Source organism: Myotis myotis, unplaced genomic scaffold (assembly GCF_014108235.1).
Source record: "Myotis myotis isolate mMyoMyo1 unplaced genomic scaffold, mMyoMyo1.p scaffold_m19_p_13, whole genome shotgun sequence".
NCBI classification, from domain to species: domain Eukaryota; kingdom Metazoa; phylum Chordata; class Mammalia; order Chiroptera; family Vespertilionidae; genus Myotis; species Myotis myotis.
The window spans coordinates 53,504,736-53,531,680 of NW_023416317.1; the positions used below are offsets into that span (position 1 = coordinate 53,504,736).

General features: G+C 49.0%; 1 protein-coding gene across 2 annotated transcripts in view; it reads right to left on the reverse strand.

The window, feature by feature from the left end:
• Positions 1–26,945, reverse strand: part of LOC118668394 (contactin-3-like) — a 120,480-nt gene that overhangs the window by 76,512 nt on the left and 17,023 nt on the right. For both annotated transcript variants that reach the window (XM_036333330.1, XM_036333329.1), the window contains exons 2-3: positions 8,747–8,878; positions 6,578–6,704 (exon numbers count right to left, since the gene is read on the reverse strand). In XM_036333330.1, the coding sequence (XP_036189223.1) occupies positions 6,578–6,704; positions 8,747–8,801 (182 nt within the window). In that variant the 5' untranslated portion in view covers positions 8,802–8,878. The remainder of the gene's footprint in view (positions 1–6,577; positions 6,705–8,746; positions 8,879–26,945) is intronic.

Consider the following 26,945-nt stretch of genomic DNA (forward strand, 5'->3'; position numbering starts at 1 on the left):
CCCAGGCCGGGGAGGAGCCTGCAACCAAGGTACGTGCCCTTGACGGGAACTGAAGCCGGGACCCTTTGGTCCGCAGGTCAGCGCTCTATCCACTGAGCCAAGTCGGCTAGGGCAGAAAGGCCACCCTCTGAAGCTAAAACGAACAAACCTGAAAATAAATTGAGTGCCTTCAGGTTAGACTGAAAATAATCCCAGGATATCACGCACCCGCAGCGGACGGTATAAAGTTACCATTCCGCGGGATATCCAAACGATCCCACAAAATCTGTCAGGAAAATGGAAATAAAGCCGTATTCTAGAGAAAAAGAGATGTCACCTTGGGCTTCAACATAAAATAAAGCAAAAAAAAAAGAACAAAAAATGTACTAAAATCTATAGGGGGCTGGGTAGGGTTTGGGAAACCGGCCGACACTAAACACTTATTAAATCAACAGGCAATACTTTATTTGGGGCTTGACGGGAAAATGAAGATTTTTAATCACAGAAGCAATTTGTGGTTTTAGATGCGGTTTCGTGTTAATAAGCAAAGGCGTTTGTGTTCCAATGCAACGTTCGTTAATATGTTTACTGAAGTGATGAGAATAATTGCAGCCCTTGAAAGCATGAATGTCTGAATTTGCATATTCCATAATTTAGCCAAAAATAACTAGTTAGGCTTCCGCAGTAATTGCTGAAGATATAAATGAGTGTAACGGTGATGCTATGTTTTAAAAATTGTGTTTTTGACCATGTTTTATGACACAGATTCCTATTTGTCCTGTGTTGGTAAATTTAAACACATGCATTTTGAAAAATAGAGATTACAGCTATACTGGGATTAAAAACCAGAGTTCAGTTTCCATAGTTACGACCCTGTTCCAATTGGTCAGTGACTGTCTTAGTTAATCCCAGGAGACAGTAGAGGGTGGAGGTTGGCTATTTCTACGTTTCTTGCCACCGGTTCAGCTTTTTCTGGTCGCAGATCCTTCATTCTCCTCCTACGAGGCCACACCTCCCGGGCCCCAGGCCTGGGCCTCAGAACGTCCCCTCGGGCCCGAGGACGCCAGTGGTCAGCAGGTCACCCCTCCCGTCCCCACTCAGAAACTCCAGGAAAAGACCCCCCAAGAGGAAGTCTTCCCTGCACTGCCCTGGCCCAGGGCCGAGACCCGACCTGGGCATTTCTCCTGGGCCGACTGCTGACAGCATCGCTGTTTTTATCTGGAGTCTCCTGATGGGATTGGAACCCTTCGGGACTCTAACAAGGGAGATGCCCTTTTCTCCAGCCAATGCCAGTCGGGAGTCTCAGGCCGCCCCTGCTCACTCCAGAGCCACCCCTGCCCCCTCACTGCAATCCGTCCTGAAGTGAGCAAAACAGAAGAAGCACCCCACACGTAAGCATCCCCGACTGCTGCCGACCTGGAGCCTGGCTCCTGGCCTAACCCCAGACTCTCTGTTTTCTCCCTGCCCTTTCCCCCCAAATCTGGCTGCGCTGCCCTATTGGACAGCACGGCTGCCGATCTCCAGCTGGACCGCATGTTGGAAATAGCCCACGTGGGCCACGTCCAGCGTTCAGACCTGTTTTCTGTGGCCTCCAGCAGGTGTGAACAGAAAGGCAGACTCAACATCAGACGTGGAGAGAGCCCAGAAAGAAAACATGCCTTGAAAAGCTTTGTGACACTGGGCCCGGATCCGGGACAGCCACCGCTGGCCGCCGAGAGGCGTGGGGACCCTGTGAGGCTGTGGCCCGGCGCTGGGCAGCCCAGCCCCGTCGCTGCTCAGGGTGTCGCGTGTGCGCCAGGCAGGCGCTCTGCAGGTCCGTTACCTGCCTGATCCTCGTGGCCCTGGCCCGTTCTACCCAATCCAGCCCAGAGACGCCCCTGCTCAGGGTCTTCAGTGAGCGAACAGGTGGGCATCTGTCACCTAAGAGACACCGGAGACCCCGGCCTGTTCACAGGAGCTCTGAAGGCCTCCTCAGGGCACCTCCTTCGCGGCATTGGCTTTAGGAGGAGACAGAACACAATTAACTTCCACACGCCGGCGGCGGGGCTCTGTGGGGCGGAGAGGCACAAGGAAGAATAAAACCCTCCAGGAAACCCCAAGACAGGCGATTCTCTGGAGAATTTCTGAGCTTTCAGGTTTTCCAGTAGGGCCAATTAAGCGGGGTTTTTGGTTTTGTTTTGTTTTTTACTCAATGGGATTACAACAAAGGAATCTCTGTTGAGACAAGTTTGCCTCTGTCGGCAGGGTAGGCTCTGGGCTTGCAATGGACAGTCTTCGTCAGACAAAGTTTGTTCTGAACCTTGTGTTTGGGTTCCATTCATTTGTGGTTACACATGACCCCCTCATTTTACTCCTTAGTGGCTTTGTATCTACCTACCTACCTACCTAATATAGAACATTACCTACGTAAGTATTTACCTATTTATCTATCCACCTACCTATCTACCTACCTACATATATACCTACTTATGTGTGTGTATATCTATCAACCTATCTACCTACGTACCTACCTATGTATATGTATCTATATATCTATGTATCTACCTATCTACCTACCTACCGACGTACCTACCTAGATATGTCTGTGTGTCTATCACCTATCTACCTACCTACCTACCTACATATCTACCTATGTATGTGTGTGTATCTATATATCTACCTATCTATCTACCTACCTACCTATGTACATCCGTGTCTATCTACCTACCTACATGTGTATCTATCTATATATCTATGTGCCTATGTATCTATCTACCTATGTATATATGTGTGATATATGATGTATGTATGATGTATGACCTATCTATGTATCTACCTACTACCTACCTACTTATCTGCTTAGATTTATACTTATAAAAACATATTCTCTCTTGCTTCATGGAGAAAATTCCCCATATCTTTTATATGTCCTCAATTATCGCATATCTATGGTGCTTCTCTGTAGTTTTTAAAGGATAGTAAAAACCTAAGAACACGCTAGCATGTTTTCTTTGGAACATTTAAAGAATAATGTAGAACATTACCTGGTGGACTTTAAAGTCAAAAGCCTGGGGACTCGGGGCCGGGGGAGAATCAGGCCGTAAGTGAAGGTGCCGTGTGAGTCGATAAGGTTACAATCACAGCCCCTGGGATTTTACACACTCATGACTCCGTCCGCAAAACCCATGCAGGTAACACGTAACAGGCTGCTGGCGCCTGTGGTCGGAAAGCCTAATGTTTTCACAATAAACGAGGTTCCCTGTGCTGTTTCAAGGTCTTCATTTCTAGTGACTATAAACCTCGGGTTCAAGTGGAAATCTTATACTGGTTAGAAGTCTTAACGTTAGAAAATCTTACAGCTACAATGCAAGTGTTGGCACTGTCGGCTAGCCAAGGGTTGCAACAATACCTGCTCATTCCATAACATCCGCACGTTAAATTCCTTCACTGTAAGACATAAAACTGATAAACCAACCTAAGTCCCACCGCTTCCAGTCTCGGCTATGGATTTTGTTTGCATTTCAACACACGCCATCCCAGGCCCTGTAATACAGTATCAGAAGCACTTTGCAAACAGGAGAACCTTTACATAGGCATGCACGCCATAAGCCTCTACAGACGCAAGCAGCGGACCTTAATTAATTCCATTCAAAATATAGTGGCCGTTAACTGGTTAAAAACTTGCTCTCTGGTTTTCCAATAAACACCCGGTGTCCAAAGAAATAAAGACAATGACAGGCTATGCCTGGGTTTCTAAAGGCACTACTCCCTGCTGTTTTGCAGCCTAATTAATCTCCCCATTTTGAAATGCCCGAAGGACTAAATCTTGTATCTTGACAATTCTTCAGTTGAACACATTTGTCGTCGCAGGATTCAGAAGGCAGATGCCAGGGAATGAAACTTGACTGACAACAGGGGAACAGCCCTCCCACGGGTCAGCACTCGCAGAGTCCCTGTCGTGCTCACAGTCATGCCTAGCAGCCTCTTCCTCTTGGGGAGAAACAACAGGGGCGTTTTCAACAGGTCAGAACGTCCTACAAAAATGCTGGGAAAGTATTCCAGGGTCACGCCTGGTTCCGTTGATTCGTTCCTATGTCCCCGAGGGAGGGAAATGTGTCCAGATGTCTGAAGAATGAATCCAGCTTGTGAAATGCTGGTTGCTTGCCTCTTTCATCAGGTCTGATACCTCCCCTATTTCTACAGGGAGAGGAAGAGGCAGAGAGAAAATGTCACCACTCTGCCAAGGCTGCCCAGGAACCTGGTGTTGTGCTGCTGAAAGCAAAAGGTAGGTGCTCAATACGCCGGATGGTGGATATCGGTGACCTTGCATGGCTTCCAGATGTAAAAACGCAAAGGCCCTGGCCGGTTTGGTTCAGTGGATAGAGCGTCAGCCTGAGGACCAAAGGGTCCCAGGTTTGGTTCTGGTCAAGGGCATGTACCTTGGTTGTAGGCTCCTTCCCAGCCCGGGGCCCTGGCCAGGGCTCATGCAGGAGGCAACCAACCAATTGATGTGTTTCTCTCACATCAATATTTCTCTCCGTCTTTCGCTCTCTCTAAAAAAATCAATGGGGAAAAAAATCCTCAGGTGAGGATTAAAATACAAACAAAAAACTGCAAAGGTCACCCGGCCGGCCTAGCTTAGTGGTTGAGTGTCAACCACTATGAACCAGGAGGTCACGGTTCGATTCCCAGTCAGGACACATGCCCGGATGGCAGGCTCTATTCCCAATGGGGGTGTGCAGGAGGCAGCCGATCAATGATTCTCTCTCATCATTGATGTTTCTATCCCTCTCTCCCTTTCCCTTCCTCTCTGAAAGCAATAAAAATATATTTTAAAAAATACAAAGGTGGGCCTTCCGACCTCGTGCTGACCCAGTTGCCACTGACTGTTGGCATCAACTATTTACATGATTTAACTGAACGGAAGCTCGGGGAGTGACGCGAACACTCTAAACAGTCAGACGTTATTGATACGGCTCGCTCTGCGGGATTCAGGAAAGCTGTGCCAAGCCAACTAATTCCGTAAACAGAGTTTTGGAGACGGATGCTCTCAGGACTGAGAGAACACGTTCCCTCGGAGCCCCTCCCACGGAAGCAGCACATGCTGTTTACACATGACTCATCTCTGAGTGAAAACAGGTCCCCTCAGCACCCAGAGGAGTTGAAATGCTAATCCTGGGATGTTTAATACCTCCCATCCCAGTAAGTACCCATCCCATCCAAGGATCCACCATGGCCCCAAAATGTTCACAAGTCTTTTTATCTTAAGGCAGCCAAAAACTAGAGATTTATTCTTTCTCTCCGTCCACCTTGCTGTGGTGTTCGAAGTCTTTCAGTGAACAGGTGTTATCTCTATAATCGGAAAAATATAGACTTTTACATGAAAAAAAAATCTAATTAACTAAATGTGTTTTTCTTTTCGAGGATAAGCAAACTGATCTTAGTAAGAATGTATTTTATTCTGTATTTACTGAACCTTCAAACACACCCCAGGAAAATGGAAAAGGAAGAAGGTCAGACACGGAAGGTTCTTTTTCTAAAACTAGGATTTCCAACTCCCTTTCTTATTCTTTTAAAAAATTGAATGTATTGGGGTGACATTGGTCAACATGAACATACAGGCTTCAGATGTGGGTTTCTATGTTACAAGATCCGTATTTTGCACCGTGTGCCCACCTCCCAGAGTCAAATTGTCTCCTGTCACCTCATATTAGGGTCCCCTGACCCTCCCACCCCCTTCCCTCTGGCAACCACCACTCTGCTGTTTGTGTCCACAAGTTTCAGTCTTATAGCCCACGTGAGCGAAATCATATGGTTCTTAGCTTTTCCTGACTGACTTATTTCACTTAGCATGATCTTCTCAAGGTCCGTCCACGGTGTTGCAAATGGCCGTATTTCTTCCTTTCTTGTGGCTGAGTCGTATTCCCGTGTGTACATGGGCCACATCCTTAGACACTGAATTCCATCCCCAGGATGCCGCCGTGGGTGCCTCAGTCCAGCACGCACTGTAAATTGCACTGTGGGTCAGTAGGAAGCCACTGCGCATGTGGGGGGTTCTGCAGCGTTTCTCTTCACGCCAGAACCCCCCTCCCGCCCCCGGGCTGGAGGGGAAGGAGGCTCTGTGTGCTGGGCCCAGTGTTCACACTCAGGTCTGCTGAACCCCAGGTGCAACCACAGCTGCACGCGTTTCTTCCCGCCGTAAACACACGGCCTCCAAAAATTCAGTCGCTGCATCATTTTTTTGTTTTGTTTATTCTCACCTAAGGATATTTTCCCATTGATTTTTTAGAGAGAATGGAGGGAAGAGAGGACTGCAGGACAGAAAGAGAGAAATGGAAGGGGGGAGGGAGGGAGGGAGGGGGAGAGGGAGAGAGAGAGAGAGAGAGAGAGAGAGAGAGAGAGAGAGAGAGAAACATCGATGTGACAGAGACACATTGATTCATTGCCTCTTGCACGCACCCCAACTGAGGCCAGGGATGGAGCCTGCAACCACGGTCCGTGTCCTTGACCGGAATCATACCTGAGACCTTTCGGTCCACAGGCCAATGCTCTAAGCACTGAGCAACACTGGCCAGGGGCCACATCATTCTTAAGGTGCGTTTCAGATTTTGCACCCTACCTGTACTGAGGGGAAGGGTTGCCTCTTGCTTCGCACTTGAAAGTGACTCTCTTGTCCTCAGCACCGACGGGGACCATGCTGTCGCTGGGCTCGCTGATGAACACGGGGCCATGTAAGAGCAGCTCACCTGTGGGCGGGAGAGCGAGGGTGGCCAGGGTGAGTGGGGGGTGGTAAACGCTGCGTCCCAGCGACTTTCCTCTGCCCCGAGAAGCCCCGGGCTGACCACATAGGCGCCGCCGGGGTGTTGGACAAGCTACTGCCCATCACCTGGTCTCAGAGCCGGAGGTGGAAGCCAGTGCCACCTGCCACGGGCTGGCTGGGACCCACCACATAACGGGCTCCCCGGCAGCGGGGTCTGGAGTCTGGAGGTTGCTCTGTAAGGACCTTTACCAAAATCTTTTTAAAATGGGGAAAAAAATACATTGGTACCCTGTACATAATGTATCATATTAATCCATGTTGCCCTTACCAACCCTTGCAGCTTTTTTAGCAACATATCCCGAGAATCAAGTTGATCTTTCAATTTTCTAATAAAGTCTTAATATTTTAGTAAAATGGACACTGCTTATTCATAAATTCATTCATAAACATATACAAGATTTCTCAAAAAAAATGCTTAGATTAATTCAAGTTGCACATTGTATAAAATTACAACTCAGCTTTAAAGCTGTAGGGACTGAGCTTTCTCTTTAGCGATATCTCCCCTTCCTGAGTATATCTTCCTATTTCCAATTAACTGGGAAATTTTGAGGTTGTTCTATAAAAATTGAGTTGTGAATAATATCATCACTGTGGTGCCTTCACTTTCATCTTCCTCCTCCTCCAACAGAACTCAATGGCCAACAGAACTCAATGGCGACTTTGTACATGAAGAATATAATCCAAGAAGAACAATTGTTTGATATCTACATTGCATTTTCTCCAAAGATCACTTAAATAGGCAGAAATCTGGAAATAATTACTCCTCCCCCCCTATGGGTTAGATGAATAGTTGTTTTAGGAACAAAACTGAGGTGTCACAGGGAGAAACATGTTTAAAAAAAAAACTTTAACGTAAAAGTTGGAGGTTTTGGTTTCATTTAAATAATTGAAGGATATTTAAAGCTTAAAGCTTGAAATAAGGGTTCAAAAGTCTACTTCCGGTAACATGTGTTTTACCGGACGACACATTTGTCCTCATTACACAGCGATGCCCTCGTCTAGGCAGGAAACCGGGCAGCGTGGGGTCAGCTCCCTTTTCACCAGGAAATCGTGTTTATGGAGAAAATTGGTCTTCTCAGGAGATGGGTGCTGAAATTTTCAGAGGTGAGAGGCGATGACTTTGTAACTTACTTTCAAAGGGTTGAGCTGGTCAATGGGTCAATCAACAGAAAAAATACATCCACGTATGTTCACAAATAGAACAAATACAGTGGAACGGCCCAGCAGGTCCATCTAAGTGGTGCATGTGTGGGCGTTCATTATACTATTCTTTCAACTTTATAGGCGCTGGAGAATTTTCACAATAAGGAGAATAATAAACATTTTGAAAAACCTATGCGTTATACATATACTAATTTTTTAAAATCTTCTCTTACTCATTCATTCTTTCAGAAAACAAAACAAAACGAACAAAAGAAATATATCAAGTGATCTATAAGAGCTGTTTTGTATGGTAGATGTCTGAGAAATTATTCCTTTTCTTTCTGTTTTATTCTGAACTTCAAATTTTCCAAATTAACAAATAAAAAGCCCATGTTTATTTTTGCTCCCTGAAATAATTTACCTGCTAAAAGGAAAACTGTCGTTTTCAAGATGAGATATAAAAATACCGGTGTTTTTTAAAATTCATATTCGCCCATTACACTAGAGACTGTAATTTTAGCCCCATTTGGAAAAAAATATTCATGAACTAATATTCGCAAATTCTGATTAACTGTTGCATTCGTCAGCTAAAGGAAACTTATGACGTAAGAAGGCATAAAACATTGGGCCAAAATTAGGGGCTGAAATGAGAATCTGACAGTCAGAAGAGAGTGTTTGAATTTTCCTTCTGAAAACAAAACAACAACAAAAAAAACCTGTTCTTCCTTGCTGCTGGAGGAGTATTACTCCACAGTTTAAAAATTATTGAATATATGACTCAAGTATATTTGTAACCTCAACTTGGAAAAGACAGCTTAGTTTTACCTCCAAGGCAGCCAATGAATGACAGCAGGACCAGCTGTTTCCATGACAACAGCATCTTTAATTGCCCACAGGGAGGAACTCTGGTCCAGTCTCTGATGAACAGGGTAGTTTGTCTTCAGGTAAACCCTTAATCTGTAAAATATATACACAAAGAAGTTAGGCTTGAAAAAAATGAGTTGCCCTTAAAAATACATTTCCTTATTCTCCTAAAACTGTATGCCACTCAAAAGGAAATGCATCTTTTTGGATGCAAAAGAGAAGATGTATGAAATGTAGAGACATTAAAAAAACACACTCTATGTAACTGAGAGGCAGATGGAAGTGGCCTCATAAAATCAGAACTGTTCAACACTAAGAACATTAAACATTAATGTTAAGTGTTAAAACATTGGCGAGATAATAATTACAGCACTTATAACCCTGGCATTCCAACTTTTCTCATTTTCTCCAATGATGACATGCAGCTAAGACTACGAGGGTCACGGGACCAGACACCTCACAGCACCGGTAATCTGGGCCCCCGAGTCCATGACGAGGAGCCTCAATTATAAACGGCAGGACCGAGGCTCGCCTCCAGGGCGGCGCGTTCAGGACAAGTGCAGAGAGCGTGCTGCCCAGCACAGACCCAAAATGCTCGTGGTGGGAACTACCGAGCCTGAGAGTCTTGCAAGTGAAACGATTTTCTTGTTTATCTTCTTTAATTTTCCTCAACCGAAATGGGCTGGTAGAGAGGAAATAATTATGTGAAGATCCTGCGTCATGGTCAGCAGCCAACAAACACTCGTTAACCTGTGCAGTGAGAGGTCAAGCCCAATGGTCAAGCCGAATGGCGCACACCTAAGACCTGGGGCGCTGTTCTGAGGGCTGACCGCGGCCCATGCTGGTGGGAGGACGCACTGAGCGTGGGCAGCGGCTGGGCCTGGGCCGAATTCACTGTTGCTGAGCCAGAGAGAGGAATCCCAGCTTAATGTGGGATCTGGCAAGTGAGCGATGTCATCAATCTAAACTGTGTCCCAACCATTACAAAAGTGAAAATACCACAACGCCCAAGTCATGTTCTTACACTGATAGACGAGGCCCGCCGTTCCCATGGCGATGCTGCGACCTAATGTTGGTGGGAGGCGGCGCTGGGGCTGGGACGGTGGAGTGGATGCAGATTTGGCAGCACTGACTCTGCCCCTGAGAACCTGGAACCACCAACATGCAGTTGACAACCACTGTCCCAGGAATTGGATCTGTGGCCATTCCTCACCATCCAGCACTGCAAAGGGGACACTCGCCATCCAGCACTGCAAAGGGCATGATGCCATCCACCACTGCAAAGGGCATGACACCATCCACCACTGCAAAGGGCACGCTCACCATCCACCACTGCAAAGGGCACGCTCGCCATCCACCACTGCAAAGGGCACGCTCACCATCCACCACTGCAAAGGGCACGCTCGCCATCCACCACTGCAAAGGGCATGACACCATCCACCACTGCAAAGGGCATGACACCATCCACCACTGCAAAGGGCATGCTCGCCATCCACCACTGCAAAGGGCATGACACCATCCACCACTGCAAAGGGCATGATGCCATCCACCACTGCAAAGGGCACACTCGCCATCCACCACTGCAAGGGCACGCTCGCCATCCACCACTACAAAGGGCATGACACCATCCACCACTGCAAAGGGCATGATGCCATCCAGCACTGCAAAGGGCACGGACACCATCCACCACTGCAAGGGCATGACACCATCCACCACTGCAAAGGGCATGATGCCATCCACCATTGAAAAGGGCATGACACCATCCACCACTGCAAAGGGCATGATACCATCCACCACTGCAAAGGGCACGCTCACCATCCACCACTGCAAAGGGCACGCTCACCATCCACCACTGCAAAGGGCATCACTCGCCATCCACCACTGCAAAGGGCATGACACCATCCACCACTGCAAAGGGCATGATGCCATCCACCATTGAAAAGGGCATGATCACCATCCACCACTGCAAAGGGCATGGACACCATCCACCACTGCAAAGGGCACGCTCACCATCCACCACTGCAAAGGGCACGCTCATCATCCACCACTGCAAAGGGCACACTCGCCATCCACCACTGCAAAGGGCATGACGCCATCCACCACTGCAAAGGGCATGACGCCATCCACCACTGCAAAGGGCACGCTCGCCATCCACCACTGCAAAGGGCATGACACCATCCACCACTGCAAAGGGCATGATGCCATCCACCACTGCAAAGGGCACGCTCACACATACACGGCACACAGCTGCAAATGCTGCGAAATGAATTCACGTGCCGCCGTTTGCCCGGCAGGTGAAGGACAAAAGCAGTCGGGGGTGCGAGGGGGAGGGAGGCAGCCGATATGGGTGAGACAAGCCACCAAACTGGGTGTGACCCCAGCTTAACCCGGAGTCACCCACGGCTGTCCCGAGCTCTCGCATAATCCCTGTCATGGGGGCAGGGCCGGGGGCTCCACACACCACTTCCCACTAGTCACCATGTGGAGGCCGTTCGCGGGGCGTCACTGCCCAGCATGTCCCGCTGCTCGCTGGGCAGCGACATGGCTCCCCAGCCCAGCAGTGAGCTCAGGTAAGGAGGGGGCAGGGAGTGAGAGGGGCGCGGCTGCCTCTGCCCCAGGACGCACTAGAAACAGCTTTGGGAGCCACATGCATGGCGTCTGTCCCAGAGACCGACGCCGAGATGACCGAGCGATCCCAGTACACGGGGTGGGGTGGGGGCGCCCTCTCCACCTCACTCACTCAGCCCTGGGTTCCCAGGCCTCCGCCCTGGCTGGCGCCTCCTCCGTGGCCCGGAGGCTTTCAGACCCACCTGCCTTCCTCTATTTCTGCCCAGTCAGCGACACCGTCCGTGCCCACAATTATTTCCAATTATAAACCCGAATGCTGACCCAAATCATTCTGGATTAAGCTGATAACTGACAATCCATAACCACCACACCCTCCTTCTGATCATGTCTGTGAGGAAGCTGTAGTCCAGAAATCATGAGCTCACACACGCACAATGGACACAGGTGCGCATGCATGTGCACACGTGCAGATGCACACACACATGCGTCCATACACACACAGACACCTACGCACATGCACACACACAATAGAAAAGCAATATTTATTTAGGCATGAACTTGAAAATAATTCAGAAAAAAATGTAAGACGTTATTAAGAGGATGGTAACTTAACACTGTTATCTTCCCAACAATGTGCCCCAGGCTCCATGTGTGTGTTAACTTTAAAGGTGTAAATGTATTTGAAGACGTTCTCAAGTCTTTTTGAAAATCCATGTGATCAATACATACTTATTGAGCAGCTGCAATGAGGTGTCAGGTTGTCATCCTGGAAGGTGGTGGGGTAGGGGGTGTCGGGTCACGGACCAGCCCCGCCCGAGTGGAGTCTATGAACGAGGGGGAGAGGCACACGACCCACGTCAGTGCCAAGTCGCCGTGAACTGGCCACCGGCAGGGACAGTGACAGGGAGAGGTTTCCATGGAGCCTTGGGGGCAGGGGCAGGCCCCCCCGGGAAGGTCAGGGGCTCCTCTGAGGAGGCGAGTAGATGGTGGGAAGGCAGAGATGCATAACCGACGTGTGATGTGTGTGCTGAGGGGAGAGGGGGAGCACCCTTTCAGGTGTGGACACAGACCAGGTGTCGCCCTGAACTGGACTCAGGCTGGCCACCTCCTCTCCCCTCCTGGGCTGCTCAGCCCCCACCCCTGCCCCTCGATCTACCACCTCAGGGCGAATGCCTGGCTAGCAGGAGTTCCAGAGTCCTGCTCTCTGACTGGTCCGTGCCCACGACCTACCTATAGGTCAATATTTCAGCAAAGTGACTTAGGTGCTGACGGCTTGCGGCAAGAGCAGAGGAAGGCCCACAGGAGAGGCTGCCGATGGCGAAGGTGTGTGTGAAGGAAATGAGGCTGCAGGTGTACAATGTGGGGGGGAGACTCAGATGTCGGACTAAGGATGCTGGTCTTGGGGCAAAGCCCGGGAAAAGTCATCGCATTTGGAACCAGGAGTTGACACGATCAGATTCGCAAGGGGCGGGCATTCAAATCAGACGCATTATATCTGTACCAGGCGTAAAAGGATAAAAAGAAAACACATTTTCCAGACACACCCACTTTATCTTTCCCTTCGAATTCACAGACTCCCAGGCTAGAAAATAGTAGGCAAACTGTCTGATATAAGAGAGGAAATACGGATATTCTAATATTGTCATAGAGGCGAGAGCACGGGCATACACTCTATAATAAAGTTTGAAGATAAAAAGTATCTCATTTGGGAATATTCCATTTAAAAATTACGTTGCTCCTTTCGTCAACGCTAAGTAGGGCACTGACGTGATAAATAACGAAGGCGATGAATCCGATCAGCACCTGGTGTGTCTCCGCGCTGCCAAGAACCATCGCAGAGTGAGGGGACGCGGCCCGCTCCCGAGCCCACCGAGCCCAAGTAATGACGAAGGAAGCCACAGAGCAAGACAAACCCAAACCAAACGCCATCTGCTCGCCCCGTGTTCACGGGGACGTCTCACATCAAAGGAAAACTAGACGGCACCCTTCAGAATCTCCTCTGCTGACAGACAGCTGCATCTGGGGGCAAAAGGGCACGATATTCACCCCGCGTTGCTCAGGGCGTCTTTAAATAGCTCCCCAGTCAGTGCGTATTGACCACCGTCCTGTCTCTTCTTAATGTGAGTCAGCTGAGGGCCCAGAACTGCCAGGCCTGGGACCCCAAACCAAAAAAGGCTGGAGAGTAGTTCCTGCGCTTTGCTCTCAGAGACCATTTGCGGCTGTCGTCACATGCATTATGAGATGCCGCGAAGGTAATAGGTCGTGAAATATTGATACGCGTTTGTAATATTAAACGTCTGTGGACAACGCTGAGCGCCGCCGTGGCCAGCGCGCGGGGCCACTTCCTGTCCGGGGAAGTTCGGCTCGGCCGTTCGGTTGAGTGTGGCTCTGTTTCCATCAGACTCACAGGCACCTGATGCGATCTCCTCTTCAGAGGCAAACAGGACAGAGGCTCGTGCGGAAGGATGGCTTCGCGCATGCCTCAGAGCCACAGTCACCTCCAGCCTCGACGCTGGAGAAACAAACGCCATTCTTGCATTTACAGCGCTCCCACGTCCGCACCACCAGGGCCCACTGTTTTGCAAGCATCTCTCTCAGATCTATGTCTCTCTCTCTCCCTCTCTCTCTCCCCCCCCCCCCTTTCTCCCTCTAAAAATCAATAAAAATGCATATCCCAGGGAGGATTAGAACAAAAAGTAACTTCTACTCTAAAAAAAAAAATAGTACAGAAACCATGGGAGGCGGAATAAATTGTGGTTAAACATGGCGTATATGTACATGTGTGTACACGTGTATGTGGCATAGATACATATGTGCTCCCACACCGTTGTATAACCTTGGGCAAGTTACTTGTTCCTTAAACTTCCTTTGCCCTCAGCCAGTGGTTCTCAACCTTCCTAACGCCGTGGCCCTTTAATACAGTTCCTCATGTTGTGGTGACCCCCAATTTCATTGTTACAAATTGAACATAATTAAAGCATAGTGGTTAATCACAAAAACAATATGTAATTATATATGTGTTTTCTGATCGTCTTAGGTGACCCCTGTGAAAGGGTTGTTCAACCTCCAAAGGGGTTGCGACCCACAGGTTGAGAACCGCTGCCCTCAGCCCTCAGTTTCACACCTGCAGAGCGGGGGAGTGTGTGCACAGGTGCTTTAATGTAAGGAGGACTGTGATTGTCTGATGAGCCGGCTCCCTGGACGGAGACAGGCCAGTTGCCACGACTGCTATGCAGAAATTAAGTATGATGGGCACCTGGCTGGTGATAAATAAGACTTCAATGAAGGAGGCACTTAAAGGCAGGTCTCCAACTCATTTTAAAGAGACACCAGCTGCGCCCAACACTTGCTCTGCTTAACTGTGTGTTTTGTAAAGTTGTGTTTTATCACAATGAATGGAGTGGTTCTGACACCTTTGGGAATGCTAATCACGGCTATGAACAGTTATAAGCTTGGAATTCACACCTATTAGGGGCTGCTTCTAGGTGTACAACACATCCGCTCTATCAACACAGAGGCGTGAATCTAAATGGAGGCAAACTGTGAATTTATCCCCACCGTATGGGTTTCAGTGGAGGAGACAGATCCTCTCCCCCCCCCCAACCCCCCCCCCCCAGTTCCCCACACACACAGGGGCACAGCTCTGACTGTTTTCCTGCAAACAAGCAATGGTTCAGAAGAAACCCCTAGCGCACAGGGATGGGGGCTCAAACTGCCAGCCTGCAAGGAATAATGGGGAACAGGGCACAGATCCCATCCCCCAGGGAGGGGATGAGGGCGGCCCCCTCGGAGCACTGTGAACCCGGGGCTTCCAGACGCTCGAGTTTTAAGACGACCCGGACACGCAGAGTTTTTACAGGAGATGTCCCGTTTTCCCACATTAGCAAGCAACCCACTTAAACCACAACTTCAGAACACGTGTGCGGACCAAACCACATACGCCTGCAACCTGGACCCCATCCGCCCGGAAGCGTCTGACCAAATGCATTTTCCCGCGTAAAGAAGTCTGAACCGTATAACTGACCACCCTGTGGCCCTGGACGAATGTGCAACAGAGCGTATGAGAGACACTGCAGCCTTGTGTCCAATCAGGGATCAGTGTGAATCCCTTCCTTGCGGGAAGGGTGACGGGGGCAGGAGGAAAGTGATGTGGAAAGTGCTGCATTCTACTTAGTGGGGAATTCTCATTCGTCCCCTGGGAGCTCACACCTAAGACCCACGCTTTGCAGCCCAAGTTCTGTGGGTCCCAAAGACTCTGCCCGGATGGAGATTCGCTGGGCGCTGTCCACAGGCTGCTCGGGTCACAGGAGCCCAACGGCTGCCCTGAGGGCCCTAAGAGCAACATTTTTCTAAGCCTGCCCATAGGAGAGGCGAGGAAAGCATTTGCAAGTACCAGCGGGAAAAGTTTAGACTTCAAGGAAGACTGTGAGGGGCAAGGCAGAGTCCTCACATCTCAGTTCACACACGTTCAGGACTGCCTGGTCTCCCCACAGTCGGGGGGACTCAGGAGACGGACGGCATTTACCCAAAAGCCACCTGCAGATTTAGGGGTTTGGGGGGTGAGCCGTGGGGAGAGGCAGGCCCAGCTCTGAACAGCAGCGCTGCTTCTCAGGCCTCGGACTCCGCCCAGCGAGTAGCGACGACAAACGTGCACTGGAACAGACTCTGAGATGCTGGTGTGTCCAGGGTTCAGATCCGCTTCCCTGCTTCTCCGGACCCTCCGGATAAAGTACTGCTACATGCACATCCTAACACACACACACACACACACACACACACACACACACGTACGTTTCCTTCTGTGGAATCAAAACACGGTCCGGCCACCAGCCTCCACATTTCAGAAAAACAAACACAGCCCGGCCAGCTGGCATGGCTCAGTGGTTGAGCATCGAACCATGAACCAGGAGGTCACGGTTCAATTCCCGGTCAAGGCACATGCCCAGGTTGTGGGTTTGATCCCCAGTAGGGGGTGTGCAGGAGGCAGCTGATCCATGATTCTCTCTCATCATTGATGTTTCTCACTCTCTCCCTCTCCCTTCCTCTCTGACCTCAATAAAAATATATTTTTTTAAAAGAAAAGAAAAACAAAGACAAGGGATAGTCTCCACAAACACACATCCAGTTTTCCAAATGCTCTTGGAATATGAGGACATTAAGAACCGGCAGACAGTATACGTTTGTGAGAAGTGGCAGGTGGGGGAGCCTGGAGGGTCCCGGGCCACCAGAACAAAGGGAAGCAGCCTCTGGGATTCAGGCAACTTTGCTCACTTGTCTTTTTGGTTTTCATGTTGGCAACTCATTTTTTTTTTTTCTCGTCACCCTAGGATATTTTTTCCATTGATTTGTACAGAGTGTGGAAGGGAAGCGAAGACAGAGAGAAACCTCGATGTGAGAGAGAGACACATCGACTGGCTGCCTCCTGCAGGTGCCCCAACTGGGGCCAGGGATTGAGCCTGCAACCCAGGTACGTGCCATTGACTGGGAACAAAAGCCAGACTGGTCGGTGCACAGGTCAATGCTCTAAATCAGCGGTTCTCAACCTGTGGGTCACGACCCCTTTGGGGGTCGAATGACCCTTTCACAGGGGTCACCTAAGACCACCAGAAAACACATATATAATTACATATTGTTTTTGTGATGAATCACTATGCTTTAATTATGTTCAATTTGTAACAATGAAATTGGGGGTCACCACAACATGAGGAACTGTATTAAAGGGTGGTGGCATTAGGAAGGTTGAGAACCAATGCTCTAAATGCTCTAACCACTGAGTCACACCAGCTAGGGCAGCATCTGTTGTTGTTTTTTAAATAACACAGGGCTGGTCTAACCAAACTAGACAAGATGTGGCCACAGGCGGGAGTTTGCATTCTCTAAACCTACAGGGACAGGAGAGGAACAAAGAACCAGCCACAGGAGCCAAAACCCTCTTTGGAGGCTTGTTCAAATCAGGCTGAGCCTGCTGTGCTCACCTCCCGCCCGGCCACTTCGGCAGGCTCCCCGCCGGCCGCCCACAGCCCATCCCGGAGCGGGGCCGAGGCGGATGCTCCACACAGTATGTGCCGAATTCATGAACATCTGATTTAGGGCTGGAGTTGCCACAGTTGGCCCCGCATCAGACCATCTGGGGAGCTAAACAGAAACGCCAATCGACCCCCTGGTCTCACTGCCTCGCCGTTTCCAGGCTTTAGGCCCAGAAACTGCCGTCGGTTTAAAACTTCCCCAAGGAACTCTGCTGCGGCCCAGCGCTCTCAGGAACCAGCTCCGCTTCCAACTCTCGCCCCGCTGCCCAGCCCACGAGCGCTGCCCAGCCCACGAGCGCCTGCAGGCGGTTCCACCCCCACGGCAGGGCTGTGTCCTCCTCTCAGGCTGCAGGGCTGCGTCCTCCTCTCCTCCGGGCGCACTGGTGAGCTATGAGGTTCCTCCTCACCAGGAGGTGGAGGCGGAATGGAGTTCACCTTGCCTGTCCCTGAAGGAGTCGCTGCCAAAAGCAGCAGGTGCTTCCGAACCCCGCTGAGAAGATGCAGCAAAGGTCTCAACTGGAAACAGGCTCACAGGGAGGGAGGGCATCGCTGGGCACTGAGGAGAGGTTTCCGGGCCTGGGGCCTGGGCGCTGGGAGCCGCGGGCGGATGGAAGAGCCGTCACCTGGAGTTTCCAGGGAGACCCCAGGCCACAGAAGCTGGGATGGCACCAGCAGGGAGTGACCCATGGGCAAACACGCCCGGAGGGCGATGACCGAGACCCGGCCTCTGTCCGAGTCCCGTCCCCTGACTGAGTCCCCTCCTCTGATCACTGCTCATGCTGCCATCTCTCAGTTCTGGCTCCACAGAGACTTGGGAGCCACAGCAGGAAGGCTGGGAGGTGGTGAGGGTCTGCGATTAAAACAGCCTGAATGGAGTCATAGAAATACAGGAAGTGGGTTTCCTGTGCTAGTTGAGCTTGGGGGTGAGCTTCCAGCCCTACCACCCACCCACCCACAGGAAGGCTTTTATTAAAAATACTAGAGGCCTCGTGCACAAAATTTGTGCACTCGGGAGGGGGGTCCCTCAGCCCAGATTGCAAGAGGGCATAGGCCAGGCCAAGGGACCCCACCGGTGCACAATCGGGGCTGGAGAGGGATCCAGGAGGTTGACCAGCTGGGGCAGGATGGTGGGAGGGTTACAGGGCATGTCCGGCCCATCTCACTCAGTCCTGATTGGCCAGACCCCTACCGATCGGAGCGTCTGCCCCCTGGTGGTCAGTGCAGGTCATAGCGAGCAGTTGAGTGGCCTTAGCATATCATTATCATGTTACACTTTGATTGGTTGAACAGATGACAGGATGACCTGAAACTTAGCATATTAGGCTTTTATAATATAGGATATATTTTTGATTTCAGAGAAGAAGGGAAGGGAAAGAGAGAGAGGGAGAAAAGAAGAGGGAAAGAGAGAAACAGAGAGAGAGAAACTTTAATGATGAGAGAGAATCATTGATCGGCTGCCTCCTGCATGCCCCCTACTGGGGATCGAGCCTGCAACCTGGGCATGTGACCTCCTAGTTCATAGATCGATGCCTAACCACTGAGAAACACTGGCTGGGCTTTTCATTGATTTTTAGAGAGAGTGAAAGGGAGGGAGGGTGGAGGGAGAGAAACCTCGATGTGAGAGAGACACATTGATTGGTTGCCTCCTGCATGTGCCCTGACCTGGGCCAGGGATCAAACCTGCAACACAGGTATGTGCCCTTGACTGGGATTCATACTCTTGACTGGTTCCTTCCCATGGGCTCCTGGGATTCCAGGGCCTGGACTCTCAGAGCCGAGTCCGACTGGGTGCCCTTCTCTTTGGCTGGAACATTGTGGTGACTTCCTGGGCCCAGAGCACCCACTGCCGCCCACCCACACCCCCTGGAAGATGTCACCACCTGGCAGTGTGGCCACAAGCATTACCCCCCAACACCACACCCATCTGCCTCCGCCCAGGGCTATTCCTTCTCCTTCCTCTCATGTCCACACCCCCCTCCGGCTCACCTTCCTCGAGCCCACAGTCGCAGTTTTTTCCTGGGAGGTGGAGCCCCGGAATCCAGGGGAAAACCACACAGACTTGTACCTTCAGAAATGCCCCAGCCGTACATGCGTGTGAGCACACACTCCGTTCACCCCTCCGAGCCTTTCAAATAAGCTTCCCGTGTTCTCGTCAATAAACCGCCACAAGTGCGACAGCTAATCTGCATGGCTTCTTCCTTGCCATTTAAAAAATTTAGAAAATCAATAGCACACATAATGCCTACTTAAAATGGACCCAGAGAAACTCAGCGCCAAAGCCAGACCAGACTACACTCCCTTTTCCGAGGGTGGGAAAAAAATAACTCTTCACCTAGCCACAAGCAAGGCGGAAACGATGTCATTAATCGATGAAAATTGAAATTACATTAATCATTTATATGTAAACCAGAAAAAAGTTCTTTTTATGGCGGAGATAAAAACCAGTCACCGTACATTAGCCTATTAAAAATGCCCTCAAACTGTATCTATTCTGTAGCAAAATTCCTGTTTCTCACATTATAATTAAAATCTTCCTTTTTATTGTATGTATTGGGGTGACATTGGTTAATAAAATTATGTAGGTTTCAGGGGTACAATCCTACATCATCTATACATTGTATTATGTGTTTACTGCCCCAAGTCAGGTCTCCTTCCATCACTATTTATCCCCCTTTGACCCTCTTCGACCTCCTCTCACCCCCTTTCCTTCTGGTAGTCACCACACTGCAGTCTGTGCCTCTGAGTTTTTGGTGTGCTTGTTTTTTCTAATCTCTTCACCCTTTTCACTCAGTCCCCCAACTCCCTCCCCGCTGACGGCCGTCAGTCTGTTCTCTGTACCTATGAGTCTGTTTCTTTTCGTTGTTATTATTTTGTTCATTAGCTTTCACACGAGTGAAATTATATGGTGCTTGTCTTTCTCTGACTGGCTTATTTCACGTAGCAGAATGCTCTCCAGGTCCCTCCGTGATGTCCCAAAGGCTAAGAGACCCTTCTTTTTTTACAGCTGCATAGTATTCCATAGTGCCAATGTCCCACAGCGTTTTAATCCACTCGCCTACTGATGGGCACTTGGGCTGTTTCCAGATCTAAGCTATTGTGAATAACACTGCGATGGACCCAGGGGTGTGTATATTCTTTGGGTTAGCGTTTTGGGATTCTTAGGATCTATTCCCAGAAGTGGGAGGGGGGTGGTGCTGGGTGGAGGTGGGGGGGGGGAGGTTAATAGGAAAAAACACAAAGGGGGGCATCTGTAATACTTTCAGCAACACGGATAAACTTTTAAGACGGGAGTTTCATTTCTAACTTTTGGAGGGAATTCCATACTGTTTTCCACAGTGGCTGCACCAATCTGCATGCCACCAGCCTCACAGCGGGCTCCCCTTTGTTCACATCCTCGCCAACACTTGCTGTTTGTTGATTTATTGATGATGGCCATTCTGGTAAGTGAGAGGTGATTGTGCTTGTGGTTCTGGGGCTGTTTTTTGCTTTTGTTTTTTGTTGATCCTCACCTGAGGATATGTTTTCCATTGATTTTTAGAGAGAATGGAAGGGAGGTGGAGGAACAGAGAGAGAAACATCAATGTGAGAGAGACACATGGACTGGATGCCTCCAGAACGCACCCCCCGCCGCCCCCCGACCAGGGCCGGGGATTGAGCCTGCAACTGAGGTCCGTGCCCTTGATCAGAATTGAACCCAAGGACCTTCAGTCTGCGGGCCAACCTCTGAGCCAAACCAGCAAGGGCTCATAGCGGTTTTAATCTGCATCTCTCTGATGATTAGTGACATTGAGCATCTTTTCAGAAGTCTCTTGGCCATCTGTCTGTCCTCTTTGAATAAGTGTCTATTCAGACCCTTTGCCCATTTTTTAATGGGATTATTATTTAATTTTTGGCCTTGAGTTGTAATTTGTACCAAGTGAAAGAAAAAAGGGGGAAACACAAACCCTGCTGCTTAATGTTTTTTTTTCTACTTAGAAAAGAAAAGGTATTACTACATACCTCTTGTCTTAAAGGACATGTTTCTAAAAAGCACATTCAAATAAAGCCTTAAATCCTACCTCCCTCCTGGAAACACAAAGTGTTTATTTCCTGGGCTCAAATTCGCAATTTTAAGCTTATGTTCTTTCTCAGCTTAATCACCGATTCCTGTAGAGTCTAGTGAGCACCCTTGACCTTCCGAGGAGAGGCGGCCTCGGGGCTGTGAGCAGCAGCTTCTCACTGTGCCAAGAGCAACCTCAATAACACCGCCCCCCCCACCCCCCAGCCTCCTGTGTCCCCTCCCCGGGAGGACCCAGGTGGAGACATCCCCATGCAAAGGCGGGTGTCTCGGGCGAATGGATACACCGTATCCAGGGGGTACCCATGTTTCCCAGGATGAAGAAAACAAAGACACTTCACTAAAACAGAGTTAGTCCCAGTGACGCCAGCAGTTAGAAGCTGTGACTCTCACTGTCCCGCCTTCCCATGCGATGGCACTAGAGTGTGTCTGGCTGCACGGCATCGCTTATTCGATCACAGGCTGCCCGGAGTGAGGAAGGAATTATAGTGCGAGCAGGCAGCTCAGACCCGGACAGCGGGGCCTCTCCCAGGAACCAGCGCACACCCCCCTTTCAGTGCCGCACAAGACCCGGGGTTACTCCACGTCACCCCCCTCCCTCCTCCCCAGCCACCTTCCCTTCAACGCAGGAGAGGGCCTATCTAATATTGGCAAAAGCCAAGGACTCGGCCACATGCTAGCATGAATTTTAGCCAAAAGTTTTACCCTGCACCAGGGATGGATGTGGCTGCTAGAAGCCCACGATTAGATGTTTTAATATGAAACTCGTTCCCGACAGACAGGCGGTTTGAGGAATCTGGATGTGCGCTGGCACGGGCAGACATGGCGGGCAGGCTTCTTGAATGAACCAGTGAGTGTCTAACGTATGGATGTGCCATTTTATATGTAAAGAGAAGACATATTTATTTTTAAATGTCCCACGTTTCCATTACAATACGTTTCGATACATCCTTACCGATCTGCAAAGCATTTACACCCGCATCAGGTGAAGGTAAGGTTATTTATTAACTCCCTGGTAAAGAAAGCCGAAATGGCTGCATAGGAAAATCCACATTTCGATTGAGCAAGTCATCAGCAAGGGCAGATATTAAACAACCACTTAACCAAAGTCTGGTTATAAAATGTCAGAGAGAAAGTTAAAAGTGCAGGAAAGGGGACATCAATAAGGTAAAATCCAGCCCTGGGCGGTGTGGCCCAGGTGGTTGAGGGTCGTCCCATGCACTCAAACGTGACCCGTTCGCCGGGCTTGCTGCTCGATCCCCAGTAGGGGGCGTGCAGGAGGCAGCCAATCGATGCTTCTCTCTCACCATTGATGTTCTAGCTCATTGATGTTTCTCTCCCTCTTTCTTCCTCTCGCTAAAGAATCAATAAAAAACATAAATAAGTAAGTGAATCCCAGCAGCTAACTAGCAGATGCGAAGCCCAAGGTTCCCATTGCTGGGAATTAATGTAAAAAGTTGCAGATAACAAGGGGCCTCTCCCAGGGCATGACCCCCACTGAGTCAAGGTCGGTGCCTGTGAGCCCTGCAGGGTCCTCTAAGCTCCCTTCCCCGACCTGCAGGGTGGACCGCTCCGCTCCACAAGCCCCTTCAGCAGATCCATCCACCGCAGGCTGGAACACTGGGAGAACCCCATCCCGAAATCAGGAGGCACCGACGTGGATGGTCGGGTCATGTGGCATTTTCCACATGCCTGGGAAGGGCCCAGGGAAGGGGCCCAAATCGCAGGGTTTTCATCCCTAGCTGCCAAAAAAAAAAAAAAAAAAAAAAAAAAAAAAAAAAAAAAAAAATTACAGTCTCTTTCCTTACTATGATTAGGACCTGCGCTGGTGTTGCCCTTCTCATTCCTGATGTCGGAGCCTCTCTTTTATACCTTTTCCTCCTGTGCAGCATTACTTATGGTTCTAAAGAAAACAATATTTTACTTTATTTCCCCTGTTGCTTGTCCTTTCATTTGTTTCACTTATTTGTGCTCTTATTTTGTGTGTGTTTTCTTTCTTACATTTATTTTGAGCTTCATTTACTTCTCTGTGTTTGCTTCTTAAAGTGGGATCGCAGATGGTTCATTTTTTTAAAACCTTTAGTGTTGTATTACAGGCGTCCACTTGTCCGAACATCCTTGCACTGGCATTGGTGGACAATGCAATAAGGCAAGCAAAGAAAATGAAAGCATTTGGATGGGAAAAAATATATAAAGCTCATTATTTTTACAGACAGTATACAAGGAAAGCCCAGCCCTGGCTAGTGTGGCTCAGTTGGTTGAGCAACGTCCCTCGCACCAAAAGGTTGCCGGTTCGATTGCTGGTCAGGGCATACACCCAGGTTGCGAGTTTGGCCCCGGTCAGGGTGCCAGTGGGAGGCAATCAATCTATGTTTCTCTCTCACATCAATGCTTCTCTTTCTCTCTCTCTCCCTCCCTCTCCCTTCCTCTCTCTCTAAAAGTCAATAAAAATCATATTTTTTTTTAAAAGAAAAGCCCATAAAACCTATAAAAGCAAAAACCCACTTGGATTATCGTGTGAACTAGCAATGTTGCAGAATACAAGGTCAATATCCTAACATCAACTGTATTTCTAAATGTAACAATGAAAAACTGGAAAGTGAACGTTTAAGAAGCCATCCTTACAAAGGCACATAAAGACATCAACTATCAGGAAGAAATCTAAGGGGATGTGCAACACCCAGCAGGAAAACCACGAAGGTGGCTGCGGAAATTCCAGGCGAGCTGAGGAAAGGAGAAAGAAGAGCGCTCGCTGCCTGAAGACTCAGCGGGGTTGACGTCCATCCTCCCTGAACTACCTCACAGAGTCAGGTCCCTTGGATAAACCCAGATGACTCTCAAATTTACATGGAGCCACACAGGAGCCAGACAAGGCAACACACACTGGAGAGAAAGAATGTCAAAGGCGTAACACTGAGAATTCAGTGCTGAACTTGCAGATGGATCCGTGGAGGGAGCTGAGCTCAGAAACAGACCCCAACTATTAGGTGGGTAGTTTTAGGTTTTTAAACCAAGGCACCAAGGCCATTCATTGGGGAGGAGGGAGGGGGAGTGTCTTTAATAGGTGTTACTGCCAACGGGATATCTACCTAAAGCAATCCCCAGTCTCACGTTCTCCATCCACACCATGTTTCTGACATAGACCACAGATCTAACATGAGACAGCAGACCAGGAAGCTTCCGGAAGAAAGCCGCGTGACCATGCCCAGGACACGCTAAGCATCTGCAATTCCTAAGAAATGGTAACCTGGATTTGTTCAAAATTAAAAATGCCTTGCCATAAATAGCATCGTTAAGAAAATTAATATCATTATGAAAACTAATCATTGAGAAAATTAATTAATAGTCTAAGGACAAAATTAGCAGTACAGGTGTATGCAGAGTATCTAAGTAAATGCTGGGAAGATAAAAAGCCCAATAAAAATGGGCAATAGCCTTGAACAAACACTTCCCAGAAGAAGACATAAAAGTGATGAATTAGCATATGAAAAGATGCTTAGAGGCATTAGTCATGCAAATTAAAGCCACAGCAGGGACCAGCTTCTCACTTACTGGAAATGGCTGCACAGAAGAGGGGCACAGTGGGCAGGAAGGTGGGCACAGGTGCCCCAAGGTCTGCTACAGGGAACAACGTGCAACGGGATCCCAGACACAGAGAGGAAGCTTAGCTTGCTTGCACTTTCCTATTTTGAAATCAGGTTTCGGAGAAGTAAAACACTACATACACATAAGTGGCCATCCTTTGCAGTGGTTCTCAACCTTCCTAATGCCGCGACCCTTTAATAGTTCTTCATATTGTGGTGACCCCCAATTTCATTATTACAAATTTAACATAATTAAAGCATAGTGATGAATCACAAAAACAATATGTAATTATATATGTGTTTTCCGATGGTCATAGCGACGACCCCTGTGAAAGGGCTGTTTGACCCCCAAAGGGGTCGTGACCCACAGGTTGAGAACCACTGCTTTATAGGAATAAACTGACTTAAGTTTGTATGTGATCCAACATCTCGAGAGAATATTGGCCTTTGGTAGGCCACACCCACACTACACACTAACTTTATAATTAAATATTAAGTATGTAAAAAAAGTAAGTCCATTTTAGCCCGGCCAGCGTGGCTCAGTGGTTGAGCATGGATCTATGAACCTGGAGGTCATGGTTTGATTCTGGTCAAGGGCACATATCTAGGTAGTGGGCTCCATCCCCAGCAGGGGGTATGCAGGAGTCAGCCAATTGATGATTCTCTCTCCTCATTGATGTTTCCATCTCTTTCTCCCTCTCCCTTCCTCTCTGAAATCAATAAAAAAACATTTAAAAAATAATAATAAGTCCATTTTAAGATGCACTATAAAATCAAGACTCTTACTTCACTTTGGAAAACCTTCATTGCTATCATCTTGAAATACTAAATGGCTGTCTTAAAATCTAATGATTTTACCATTGCAAATAAACACAACTAAACCCGTAATTTTAATGTTGGATAAATACAGATTAAAAGGGATCTATTCATGGCCATTGAAGGGTTTTCTCAGCTGTCAAAATGAGCGGCCAGAGAACAGGTGTTTTACTCCACCTGTCCACAGAGCCCCGGTGGGAAGCTCTTCTCTTGTAACTTCCTTGTTAAAATCACAATGGATCAAGCGGGAACCAGACCCGCTGGGATAATGGTAAAATTACTGTCTGGGCATTCAGCCTTCATTTCCTTCAAGATTTCTGAAGTCATGACAAGCTGCTCGATGTCTCCAAGGTACAAAGAAAAGCAAAATAGCCCCCTCCCGCCTGGCACAGAGCCGACAGCGGGCAGGGGGCACGGAGCCTGGGGCAGTGACTCCTCTGGTCAGACTCTGGCCTGAGAACGCTGCCAGCCAGACATGAGCTGCTCTGTGACGACAGAGCAGGTTCCCAACCGATCACGCAATGGAATTTCACCCAGAAAACCCATGAGCCCTGGCCAGTTTTGCTCAGTGGATAGATCCTTGGCCCATGGACTGAAGGGACCCAAGTTCGAACCCATCAAGGGCACCTACCTTGGTTGCAGGCATGATCCCCAGCCCTGGTTTGGGAGGGGCAGGGCGTGTGTGGAAGGCAACCAATCAATGTGTCCCTCTCACATCACAATGTTTCTCTCTCTGTCTCTCCCCCTCCGCCCCACTCTCTCTAAGAATCAATGGAAAAGTGTGCCGTGTCCAGCATGGGTAGGTTCCGTGAGCCTGAGGAGGGCGGTGAAGGATTAAAGAAGGCAGACAAGAGAATAAAGCTGGGGCTCTTCTCGGATGGAGAGACAGCGCCACAGCCTGCAGGCCGAGTCTTTATTTTCTAGTCAGAACACACAAAGCAAAGCAAGGGTAGTGGTCAACATGTTTACAATATTCTTGCGAGTTTCACTTGTTTTGGCAGCACTTGCTGCACCTTCCACATCCATTAGCTACCTAGGAAGGAGCAAGGGAGGGCTCTAAGGTCAAGCTTAATTATGCTAGCAGGGCTCTGCCCTCCAAGCTGGGACTT